The 12,825-nt window shown below is 43.1% G+C and overlaps 1 protein-coding gene across 3 annotated transcripts in view; it reads left to right on the top strand.

The window, feature by feature from the left end:
- MAGI1 (membrane associated guanylate kinase, WW and PDZ domain containing 1) overlaps window positions 1-12,825 on the top strand; it is an 810,123-nt gene that overhangs the window by 753,168 nt on the left and 44,130 nt on the right. For all 3 annotated transcript variants that reach the window (XM_006893840.1, XM_006893841.1, XM_006893842.1), the window contains exon 13: window positions 8,666-8,697. In XM_006893840.1, coding sequence (XP_006893902.1) covers window positions 8,666-8,697 — 32 coding nt within the window. The remainder of the gene's footprint in view (window positions 1-8,665; window positions 8,698-12,825) is intronic.

Raw genomic sequence — 12,825 nt, 5'->3', positions numbered from 1 at the left:
GGACTGGTAGTACATGGCTTTTCCCCTTCTTCTCTAGGCTGTTGTTAGCATGCTGACCGAGAAGAGGGCAGTTCACATTTATTTCATGGCTTATATACTCCATACTAAGTAAGCAGGTCAGATCAGACCAAATATTAGTTGGCAGCGAATAGTGCAGATGGCTGTTTTCAGAAGGGTTATTGGCCATTAATGTCAATTGTTCAGATCTGCTTGTGTGCAGTCAGCTAGCCGCCGTCAGCTCTGCCTTGCTGGGGTGAGCCCAGGCTTTCCTCCCATTCTCAATCCTACTCTTCTCCATAGCTCTAGCTGCTTGATCTCTGACTGTTAGATGCTGTTGAATCAGTTTCAACCCATGGCAGCCTGGTGCGGCAAAACAGAGTGGGCCGTAGGAGTTTCTGGGCTGCAACTTTACAAGAACACAGTGCTAGGACTTTCCCTGTGGAGTCGTCTGTGGGCTCCAAAGGCCACCTTGTGCATTTCTGGCCAAGAGATTAACTCTCGTGCTGCTGCTAGGGCTTCTTCACGTCTCACTCACTGCGGTTGAATCAGAGCCCTTCTTTGAGTTTCTGACTTGCAACCATGTGGGGGAGATTGGGCATCATTGCCCAGAGCCAGTGGTGGGTTTGCATCACCAAAGAGGTGCACCCTTTGAATTAGCAGTGCAGCTCCTTAAGGTCTACACCTCCGGAGCGCCCAAGCAGTGCCTGGTGGTTGTGGTATTTGTTGTACTGACAAGTTGGAACCAACTCACAGGTGACCCTCTCACAGATTTCCAGAGGCCGGAAATCGCATGAGAAGAGAACTCACATTTTTCTCTTTTGCATCAGCTGGTAGATTTGAACCATGTGCCTTTAGGTTGGCAGTGCAACTCTTTACCACTAAGCTACTAGAGCTTATTTTTTCATGTACTAACATATTTCCTGATAAATATTGGTGTTTTAGTGTGCTCTTAAAATAGTTTCTCTTCCCATAGTTATTTTCACATACACTCTTTCAGTCTCTCCAACAAAGAAGAGAAACAGTCAACCATCTCCCTTTCTGATCTTCCTCGCTTGACCCTTCTGTATCTGCAGATGCAGTATCTTATGTGGTGCCCTGATTTGAGCCAGGAACTTCCCTGAAGTGAATCTCATCCTAGGAATTGCTTGTGACACCAGAGCAGCCAGCCTGGACGGGGGTGATTTAGCCTGAGGACCACAAGCCCCAGGAAAAAGAATGGGCTGCTTAGGGTCTCTGCTCAAGTGTTCAGAGACTCCCTGAAATTATATACAAAAGTGTGTGCCTTTTGTGCAGTTTTGCTTGATCAAGAGTCTTACTGCTTTTTATCCCATTCTCAATCAAGACCACGGCCCGGTAATTTAGTAGCATAGGCTGTGGAGCAGGACATAGGCTGTCTCTGAGCCAGAGAGGGCTGGGACAGACACAGGCTGTTTTTCCAGCCCAGCACTGCGTTAGAGACTAAGTACATACCCTGGCCTAACATACGAAACCCTGGCTACAATGTTTAATAATGCTTAGCTGTTCATGGTTATAGCTCCATTATTTGTAAAAATCTAGGAGCTGTTAAAATGCTGAAAATAAGAATATGAATTATGCCTTAATCTCAATTCTCAAAAATAACCTATTCCCCTGTAGTCTGCATGTGCAAAGTGCGTATGAATATGCACCCATGCTTTCTTTTCTAAACACTGAGTTTACATTCTAAGTGCAGCTTGTGTCCCACATTTCGTGTGTCCCATTATGACCATTTTCCCCCCCATCACTTTCTCCCATTCAACCACAACTAATGGCTTAATAATATTTTATTGTATTTTTGTAATCTATTTACATAGTCTTGGAAGTTCAGATTGTTCCCATTTTTAAGCTGCTTTAAATAGTAATGTCTTGAACATCTTTGAATATAAATCCTTCTCAAAATTTTGGATTCTTTTCTGAGAACCAATGCCTGGTGAGATTACTGAGTCAAAGTTAGCTGTAACTTTAGGATCTTGCATTTAGGTTTCCGCAGTGCTAGATTTTAGAATAACAGAGAAAGTAGAGTCTGAGATAAAAATGCATTCAGAGAGGAGTGTTGGTATCTGCTTCGTTACCTATGAGCAGCCCTTGACCTTGCTCCCTCCGCCCCTCTCTTTCCAGTGTTTTCCACCACCTGACTGAGCCTGTCTGTCCACCTCATACCCTCTTCTTCTCTCGTTGTCTGACCTGATCCAGCTCCAGTAAAGCAATGCATCATTTTGCTTTGCAGAACCCTGGAGACTGTACGTTGTCACATGGCCTAGCAAAATAGTATGTTCAGGCTGCTGAGAAGGAGTTCAGGATATTTTCATTGAAGTGATTAAAGATTAAAAGCGATGACACAGCAATCATGTATTTGTAGATACACGTTGTGTCACTGTAGGAGTCATCCTTTTAAAACACTCTGTTTTCCTTGATTGTTTTAGTTAGTGGGCTTGGTTGGCATACACCCTTCCCTTGAACCTGAGAGACTTTTGGTGCAGAGAAATCTGTTTTCCTGCAACTGAAGTTTTGTTGATCTCAGTCCTGAGATACAGTGCTTGGCTTCTGTGTGGCTTCCTGATAGACCAGCTGAGCCATCCTTAGTCCTTGCTGCCATTCACTTAAGGCACACACATGTCCTACTCTCAAAAGGGTGCTTAAAGGTAGATGTAAATATATAGATAGTCATGTATACACAATTTGGGGAAAATAATGTAAAGTTTGGTGGGGTCTCTCAAAATTTAAGAGTGCACTGAAACGCTCTGAAATTTTTTATACTCATATTACTTAGAAAAGCAGTTTAGATTTTGGTCTTTTGTGTCTCTGTGTGTATATTTACAAATGAATAGAACTTTTCTTCTTGTGTGCTGTCAAGTTGGAACCCACACATGCCTGACCCTCCAGTGGGTTTTCAGAGATAGGAGACAGCCTGCTCATCCTTCTCCCATGGAGCAGCTGGTGGACTTGGATTGTGTACTTTTGTATCAGAGAGCTGGACAATGACTAGGGATGATAGAAGGAGAATTGATGCCTTTGAGCTGTGGTGCTGGAGAAGAGAATTGAATAAACCTTGGACTGCTAGGAGAATAAACAGGTTCATCCTAGAGAGGGTGAGACGAGGCTGCTCCTTGGAGGCAAGGATTCTGAGGCTTTGTCTGATATATTTTGGATATGTTGCAAGGAGGGACAGCACAGGAGAGGAAGACCCTCAATGAGATGTATTGATTCAATGACTGGGGTAATGGGAGTGGGTGTGTCAGATACAATAAGATTGGCACAGGATAGAGCAGGGTTTAGGGCTGTTGTATATAGGATCACTATGAGTTGCAGGCGACTTTCCAGCACATAACAACAAACAACAGTAACCTTTGTGATTGCAGCAGAGTTTCTTAACCACTAGGCCACAAGAGAATATTAAAATAGGTGATAGTCACCTGAGATCTCACTAGCCAGAGAAGCCACTATTCTGGTATAGAACCTTCTAGTCTTCTTCCCAAGGGCATATGTATTATGTTAGAGTTTTACTTTTTTCCCTATAAATTATTTATGGTCAACTGTGAGAGGATTTCACTAAGAATAACATTAACTGTCATTTAGTTGTGAGTAGGCTAATTTATGGTTATGAGATTTAAAGATAAAAATCCTTTCTTCTCAAGTTAATTGGTCAGATTTCCGCCACTAGAAGAGACTTTTCCATTTGGTTCCTCCAAATGGACACCTTTTTCATGGGGAGCTTTGGAGATTCACTCTGCAGCTTTCCTCTCACCCCTGTTGATCACACTTAGACTCACACTTTGAAGATCTCTTTGAAGTAGCATTTGCTGCCTTGAAGGTGCTGAGAGTGGCAGTGCTATCATGAATGCTTTCTTCTGCCTCTTCTAAACACTCCCTTCCTCCCTCTGAATGGACCAGATGAGCTGTTAAGATAGGTGCTGTTTCTCCCCATATGTAGCAGGAGGTACAGTTTTCACAATTTGTGTGTGCTTACGGCAAGCGCTGGAGTGTGAGGTAGTGCTGAGCCCTGCATCGCCTCCACCTGGGGACGGTCTGGAGCGGACTCTGGTCAGACAGGAACTGCATCCTAGGATTTTTAGGTCTTGGAGAATTCTGCAAAACCATGACCTTTCAAGTGTTTTCCATTAAGTCTCCCAGCTGTTTTCAATTCCTCTGAATAGTTTTGGCTAAAATAAATTATAAATTGTAAAGTGGAGGTTTGTTCTAGCATTTATATTTATTAGATTTTAAGATTTAATGACCATATGGATTTAAAGCAAATTTTGACTTTTTATTTTTTTTAAAAAAGCAATCAAGTAGAATCTCTTGATTTTGGCTATTTAAATATTAATTTGTGGTCATAACCCATTTTTTGGCTCCTGTTAAATGTATGACTTTATAAAACTAAGGTTTTAGGCAATTAGGTAACAAAGAAGAACAAGTTTTTTTACATTAAAAACATTTAGTGATATATTTACTCTTGTATGTTCTCCTATAAATGTTAATGAACAAAATAAACTAATACAATTTAAAACATGTTTTAAAAAATTGTTTTCCCCTCCTTTGTTGTAAAATATGACCTATGTTGATTCGGCTGAGATATTTTGGGATATTCTATGGCTTCCTCAGAGGAAACAGCATAGATGCCGTAATTGATGATCGATGTTGTTCAGACTGGTAGGTTTTCTACAGTTAACAGTGGAATGGCTGTTAACTAATTTTTATTTTACAATTAATATTTTATTGCCTAGTGAGATGTGAAAATGGTTGTCTCTAAAGGGAATTCTAGGTAAAGATAGTAAGGCGGTGGTGTAGTCCACAGGGAATAAGGCTGCCAGCCTAATAGAGGCTCATCTTTGGTGGTTCAAATCCACCAGTAACTCTAAGAGAGCAAGATGGGCGGTCTCTTGTGCCGTTCACAGCAGTTGAAAACCCGTTGGAGGGTCAGCGATGGGCTGGTTGTGACCTTACTGCGGTGAGTCTTGAGTTTTTTTTTTTTTTGTTTTGTTTTTTTCTTTTATTATTATTTTGTGTATATGTGTCTGTGTACCGTCAGATCAGATCTGACTGGTACAGGAGGAGATTGTCCCTCCTTTCCCGGCAGAGCATCAAGTCTTGAGTTTTTTGAGATAAAGCTATTAGTCCCTCCAGTCCCTGCCTCTACTTCTCTTTTCGCCAGAACCAGCTGTGTGTGTGTTTGAGTGTATTTAACACCCGTATCCTACTTTTCCCACCAAGCCACAGTGGGCTCTCCTCAGGTAACAGTTACATCCTGGACACCATCATGTTCTCCAAGGGGTAGCTTCTAACCTCTGCAGCACGCGGGTCTGGAGCTGGGCCATCTCATAGTTTTGCTTTTCTTAAAAAAAAAAAAATTGTTCTCTTTAGAACTTCCAGTACTTTCCAGATTTGTATATACCAACAGTGTTGCTATTAACATCTTTGCCCTTATACCAGCAAATTCGTATGCATGTGTTCGCCTTTAAGAGGGATGAATTGTGCTGCCTTTGTATTTGTGAAAATTCTAAGAGAGAGAGAATTTAGAGACATGCTACAATAATAGAAGTGAGTAATAGCAGACTGTAGAGGGAAACCTTTATCTGACTCCTTAATTTGTGGGGCATTTTTTGCAGATTTTTATAGAGGAATCAGGATCTTGTGCAGTCATACCCAGTAACACTAAACAGTGAAACTTGCATATTCCAATTAACTAGGAAGTTCTCTACTTATTAGGGGGAGACATCTAAATTTAAATATGTATTATAATTCTCAGATGTTTTACCCATGCTAATCCTGCCTGATTAAAATTTCTTAAGGAAATTGTATTAACAAGCAAATAAAAATATCTTGTAATATTTGTTAAAAATAATAGCATATCTAAATTGGATCATTTAATCTTATCTACAGGTAAAATTTCCCCTAAAGCCATTTTCATATCTTACTATATACTTAGAAATTTTTTTTTCTCTAGTTGGAGCAAGAGAACTTTAACTGTGTCCTTTCTAAATGATCTGAATTAGCAAAGGAAAGTAAAAGGGGTGGATATTTGAGTCCCTACTCTGTGACAGGTGTGAGGCTTTAAGCATTTTGTCATGCTTTGGGTTTTTTTTAAATTTTTTTTATTATTAATTTCAATGAAAATTTACAGAGACTTTGGATTTCCATTCATTCGTTGTTGCACTTTCCTCCCCTCCCACCCCTCCCACCCAGTACACAACCCTCTTGGAAAAGTAAAAGAAAAATTTTTTCATTGTTTTACAAACCTTCCCCCAGGTCCACTCCACTATGCAGCCTTCACTTTGGATACCCATCATGACAAAAATACCTAATCACATATCCCTTTTAAACAATTTTCTCCCTCATCTGTTTCTATGCAGTATACATTATTGAACCCTGCTTTCTCAGTCTCCCCGCAACCCCGAACAGGGTCAGTCCTGTTTTACAACAGTGGCACCATGCAATATTTGTCCTTTTGTGACTGAGATACTTCACTCAGCATAATGTCCTCGTGGTTCACCCATTTTGAATAATATTCCATTAGTTCCTTATTTTTCAATGCAGTGTAGTATTCCATTGTGTGAATATACCACAGCTTCTCTGTCCATTCGTTTGTTGATGGGCACTTAGGTGGTTTCCAACTCCTTGCTATTGTGAACAGAGCCGGGATAAACATGGGTGTGCATACATCTGGTCGGATGTCAGTTATGGTTTTTTGGGGGTATATTCCCAGTAGTGGAATTGCCGGGTCAAATGGTATCTCTATTTGCAACTTTTTGAGAAAGCACCATACTGCCTTCCACAGTGGTTGCACCATTTTACACTCCCACCAACAGTGAGTAAGTGTTCCAGTTTCTCCACAACCTCGCCAACATTTGTTGCTTGCTGTTCTGTTAAATTTTACTGTTCTTACTGGGGTGAGATAATATCCCATAGTCGTTTTGGCATTTTGTCCTGTTTAATTGCCCTTACAATCTTTTTTTTTTTTTTTTTTTTTTAATTGCCCTTACAATCTTATAAAATGGGTTCTGTTGTTTCATAAATGAAGGAACTGAGGCAGAGAGGGCTAGATCTACAATGATTTGCAAAAGGTTGACTGCTGGAGTTTACCAGACCTGAAAGAGAAACAGAACTTCCTTACATATGGTCCTTTGACCCCTTGTTCCGGAACCTCTTGGAATATTTGTGAATTCCTGGACTTCTGATGGTTGTGCATGGGATTCTGCCTTTTCCACAAGCAACAGTGTTTCTCAAGCACACTGCAAGTCCAAGTGCCACTCTTCCAGGCCGTGGTGACCTCCTTTTGGTGATGTGATGAGCTCTCCCGGAAGAGTGCCCCCATGTGCCTTTTAGGGTGAGTAATTGTCATCATGCCCCAGTTGCAGCGGGCACATTAGCAGCGGTCATCTGGGTGGCCTCCTCCGGCCTTGCCCATTTCCGTTTCCCTGATTGCTTGAGCTGAACTTCACCTGGGTCATGGTTTCAGGAGGCACTTGTAAAAGAGTTGATATCACCACGCTCAATAGGCGTACTTTAAAAGGTTGGCGTTTCCAGTGCAGATCTTGAGCACAGCTTGTGTGATTCCTACAGGTGGAATCTGTGTTTTTGCATTCTCACTCTTTCTCAGAACAAGCCAAATTAAAGGGACGAGGTGTGCTGAAACTGCTTTAGGAAAATGTGTTTTTCCTTCCCTTACAAGTCTCTGCTGCACTTTGTTGGTGGTAGATTTCCCAGTTTTCCCCACTTGCTGCTGACTTCCTGGAAGTAAGATCAGAGACCCCTTCAGACAGAATCCTCCCACCCAGTGCAGGCTTTTAGAAAAGCCTGCGGGTTCCCTGTCCACCTTTGTTCCTCCACCTTTCTTTGTCTCTGATTATCTTTTCTTTGGAGCACCATGAAATTTCTCTCCTCCACTTGCAAGCTTCCTTCTTTCCCTTGGAGAGGCTCCTCCAACCTCAAGTCCTGCCCAACCAGCCGAAGAGCAGAGTCCTCACTGCTCCGATGACTGACAGCCTCTGAGAGGTGTGCCCTGCACCAGAGGTCTGAGAGCAACTCGGGTTTGTGTTCGTATTTTATCCCTCTGTGCTGGCAAAAGAGCATCTGTCTTTGTTTTGCTGTTCAGCTCACCCAAATAAAAGAGGCGGTTCCCCCTCCCCTGAAAGGCAGACAGAAGGGAAGGGGGGGGTGTGTGTGTGAAGAAACTGAACAAAATAAAATCATTTTAAGCATGTACTCCTTTGAAACTAAACAGCTACCCCTTCCACTGTCCTGATTGGTCTGCGACCATTGACAAGTGGATCGGGTGGAAAGGAAATATTCTGGACTTAATTGTAAGTTAAATCTCTCTTAATCCAGAAGAGCATTTGAGATTCTGTCCAAGTGTTCAATTTCCCAGGCCGCTGAGGTCTGTGAATTTCTTTTCCCAGCCTCCAGGCTGCTGCAGTACAAGTCAGCATAGCTAATGCAGATAGATCTCCTGCCTCTCGCTCGCCTCCTCCCCCTGCTTTGATTCGATATGAACAGCCTGGTAACTCCGATGCTGGGGAGGAATCTGACATAACTCTGCAGATGGCTAGGTTGCCATGAAACACCTGGGGATTGTTCTTTAAGGAAAAGGTAACATTTATATGCTAATGATTGTCTTCCCCCCTCCCCTCCTTGTTGCATTTTTTTCCAGGGCTGCCAGTCGCAAAGAAAAGCCCAAAGTCGGTAAGGACTTGTCAGTTACTTGGTGTTTGTTTGGGGGCCGGGTGGGTGTGGGCGGTGGGAGGGGGTGCTGTCTGGCTTGAGCTCAGTAGATATGTTCCAGGTGCATGGGGAGGGGGCTGCAGGAGGAGCGGAGGCTGACTGTATTAAGTTCTCAGGGATCTGTTTGGTATAGCAGGTATCTGGGCTCGTCTTTAACTATATAGTGATTTGTGGGCACGCTGCAAGAGCCAGCATAAAAAATGCATGCTTGCGATCTCGACTCTATAAATGCATCACAACTCGCCTTCTAATGAATGAGTTTCTTAGCTGTTTGAACTTGATACAAATGCCTTTGTTTCTTATGGGTCGGGGGCGGATGGGGGGGAAGACAGAAAGAAAGGGGTGGGGAAAGGCTCCACCTTCTTCCTGGGTAGCTTTGCTCTCAACTGGTGTCCCCAGCCCTTGATGTGGGCAGGTTTGCTGCCTGGGTTTTCTTCTGCACTCCTCACTTCCTAAAGAACAGCCCGTGGGCTTCCAGGAGAAATTCTCTTCCTCATACATGTGGATGTGGCCGTGGTCAGACAGAACAATATTCACAGACCCAGCACCAAGAATAAGACATTTCTTTGCTGTGGAAATGTCCTTTGTTGTTCTGCCAGCTCTGACGGCGTTATGCTGCAGGTATAGGATTCTTTAAAAAAAAAAAAATCAATGTTTTGCTGTCCTTTCTCATCTGCTTTCCCTGAAGATGCATTACCTAGTTGACATGTTAGCTAATAGCTTAGAGGCTGGAGTGTTCCGTGTGGTGGGATCGGCTCGTGCCTTGGACCACTGACAGCACCTTGAAGTGCTGCTGAGAAACTCAGAATCTGGAGCTCTCTGCCTGTGAGCTTGAGCTGGGTGTTTGGGGCTTTCGATTCTTAGGATAATCAAGGTGGGTGCTTCCCTGTGCCCTAGAAGGTTTTGGGGGAGGAGGAATCGCCACCTGGGAAAGGAGAACCTTTCAAACTTTGCAGCTCTCGGCACTGTGGCTTATTACCTTCCACTTGGCTCCGAGCCTGGCAGCAAAATTCAGAAGTTTTATCCAGGAGAGGAGAAAAGGAGCTTCCTGTGTTCCGAAGCTCCGTTCCTAAGTTCCCCTGAGAGAAAAACTGGCACTAATTGATGTGAGCCAGGGTGACTGAAACATGCAATTTTGGGGCTGCTTCTGTTGTCAGTGTACGTTAAGTGCAGGCACAGGAGAGCTGGTTGGAGCGCCCACAGTTGAACCACAGATGTGCAACACCTGTGTGTGTGAGAGAGAAAGAGAGTGTGTGTGTGTGTGTGTGCGTGCGCGCGCGCGTGCGCGCACGCACACACCTCCCATTATCCCTGGATCATAGAAACCCATTCTGCAATTCAGAAAAATATAGCTGCAAATCTAGGAGCTGTGGTGAGCATGAATTAGTGTAAACCCTTTTCTCTCCTCCTCCCCTAATCATGCCTGTAGTGTGTGGACTCATTTTACACACCTCGCATGGAATGGGGGAGCCTTTGCGAGGACCACCTTGGGGGAGAGATAGGAGCTTTACACAGGGTAGCAGGACAGCAGATAGCAAGGTGTTCCTTTCTGATTTGCATCCGTTTAAACTTACTATGCAGAAACGTTTCTGCAGATTCATTAGCAGCTCGTCAGCCTCAGAATGCTTTGGAATTACCTGCTGAACTCAAAAGGGATCACAGGGCATAGAGTCTGCATTCACCAAGTCAGTTAAAAGAATTCCCTATGACAGTTTATTTTTGTAGAAGCCATGTCATTAGCAAGCAGCAAGCCAATTACTCAGGCAGCATTCCTAGGAAGAAAGGCTCTCTTAACTGCTTTGCCCCACAGTCTGCTGGCTCTTAATTACCCCAAGCTAAGAGAGTGGCATGCTGCTGGCTTAGATGGGAACAAGGGTCCCCCCCACACCTGGACCGCAGTTTGGGGCTTTTCCTTGCCCGACTTCCCTGCCAGGGCAGGGATGATGTTTTTCTCAGCATTGCTGGCACACCCTGGCAGCTGCTGTGCAAAATTCAGGGGATATCAGCCAACATCTCCTTGCCAGTGGAGCACACCTCACATCTGTCATCACTGGGAGCTCTGTACAGGTGGGTTGAAAGCTGTTTCCTTCACTTGGTTTAAATTTTGATGATGTCCTGCCAGAAAGAACAGAAGAGGATGGGGATTTGCTGGTGAGATCGGAGAGAATCCAGGGGGAACCTGAATACCATGGCTCCAACAAGCCATTCTCGTAATGACAGGGTCAGCTATGCAGTCTGTGTGATTAAAGGTACACTCATTGTCCCTGCCTGTGATAGGCTCAGGTTTACCCAAAGCTCTGGGAATAGTCTCAGAACTCAGGAACCAGGCTTTTTTTTTTCCTTTCTCCCTCTGTCATTTTTTTTTTTAATTTTTATTTTATACTGGTAATGAGGATAGATATGTCAGACACAGTAAAGTTGGCACAAGACAGAGCAATTTTCAGGGCTATTGTACATAGGGTCTCTGTGAGTTGCAGGTGACTTGATGGCACATAACAATGACAACAACAACTGATTTATTTACAAATTTATTTCTCTTTCTCTGTTTTTTCCTCTCTTTCTTTCTTGAATGTTCCTGACATTGTCGACTTGCCTGTGTGAGTGACAGCTTCCTCTATCCTCATACTTTTTCTTTCTTTGCACTATTTTCAATAATTAAGTAGTTGGGTTTTTATTAGAACAGAAAGATTTCTCTCTTTTTTTCCCCCCTGGTTTCCCTTTCTGGATCGTCCTCACAGTTTACCCTTAATTTGAAAGTAATTTCAACTGTTGTTTTGCATTTAAATGTTGAATTTATGGTTTATATACTCAATGGGGACAGAGGCAGGATCTTGATAACATGAATTTAACTCTTGGCCTTCTATAGTATAAGGATTTTTTCTGTTAAATGGCAGAGACAAAATGTAAGACGTATCTCGGGTTTTCAACCTCTTTGAGAAACCGGTTCCATAGCCCAGCTTAATCATACTGACCAGAAACTTGTTTCACATAGAATCTCAGACTGCACCAAACCCAAGGATTTTGTATGTGAGAATAAAACACTAAATATCACACCAAGCCCTTGCTTTTGTATCCACCTCTTTTTCTATTAGTTCATTTCCCAGCATTTCCCCATTCTTTCATCTGTCAGTCTGTTCTTTCATAAATCCTTCATCCAACCATCCACCTACTCATTCATCCATTTATTCAGCAAAGCCATCCTGAGAATCTGGTAGGTAGCAGATTCACAGTGGGGCAGTGGAAATACTCTGATAAATAAGATGGTGATAGTGTCTGTCTTTTCTATTTTAGAGCTTACAGATCATTTATTGATTGTTCCTTTCAGAAAGTAACTGTTGCCACAAATCAACACAGTCGTGTATATTTATCCATTCAGTCATCAGGTATCATTGAGTACTTTCCGTGTGCCAGTCCTAGGGCCAGCACACACCAGGACATGACCAGAACCTTTCTGCCTTCCTGGACCAGAGAAGACACAAACAGTAGCCAGATGAGCAGGCAGGCCTAAAGAGCCTCTCACCTGGTGAATTTGCTGAGCATATGCTCTTAAGAGTTAACAAAACAGTTGCAGTATAGAGCCAAGTACAAGCACAATGAAGATCATTCAGTTCCTGATGAAAGTAACTCACGTTAAATAGTGTAGTTGTTGCTGTGGGCTGTTAAGTCAAAACTGACTCGTACAAGCCCATTAGTAGATTTTCAGAGGCAGTAAATCATAGGAGAAGAGATTGTCCATCTTTCTGCAGCAGATGGATTCTACCTGCATGCCTTTCAGGTCAACAGCACAGTCCCTTACTACTAGACCCCCAGAACTCCTTTAAATAGCCCTACAGCACCATCAGAAAGGCCCAGAACTGGATTCGATGCTGTGCTTGAGCTGTGGAATTCCTGAGAGTTTCCCAACAGCCTAGACAAATTAGAAGATTGTGGTATTTACTTAGAGAAAGTTTGCCACATTCACGAAGGAGACCAGATATTCCCAGTTACCGAAATACTTCTCACATGCAGTTTTCACATAAGGCCATCAAACGAACACTGTGAGAACGCTAGCATTTTTTTTGTGGCAACTGCAGTAAGCTGAAAGGTGGC

The sequence above is a fragment of the Elephantulus edwardii genome, unplaced genomic scaffold (assembly GCF_000299155.1).
Source record: "Elephantulus edwardii isolate Elephantulus edwardi_28Jun2011 unplaced genomic scaffold, EleEdw1.0 scaffold00132, whole genome shotgun sequence".
Taxonomy (NCBI): domain Eukaryota; kingdom Metazoa; phylum Chordata; class Mammalia; order Macroscelidea; family Macroscelididae; genus Elephantulus; species Elephantulus edwardii.
The sequence above is the reverse complement of the archived record's forward strand: the minus strand, read 5'-3'. Positions and strand labels throughout refer to the sequence as shown.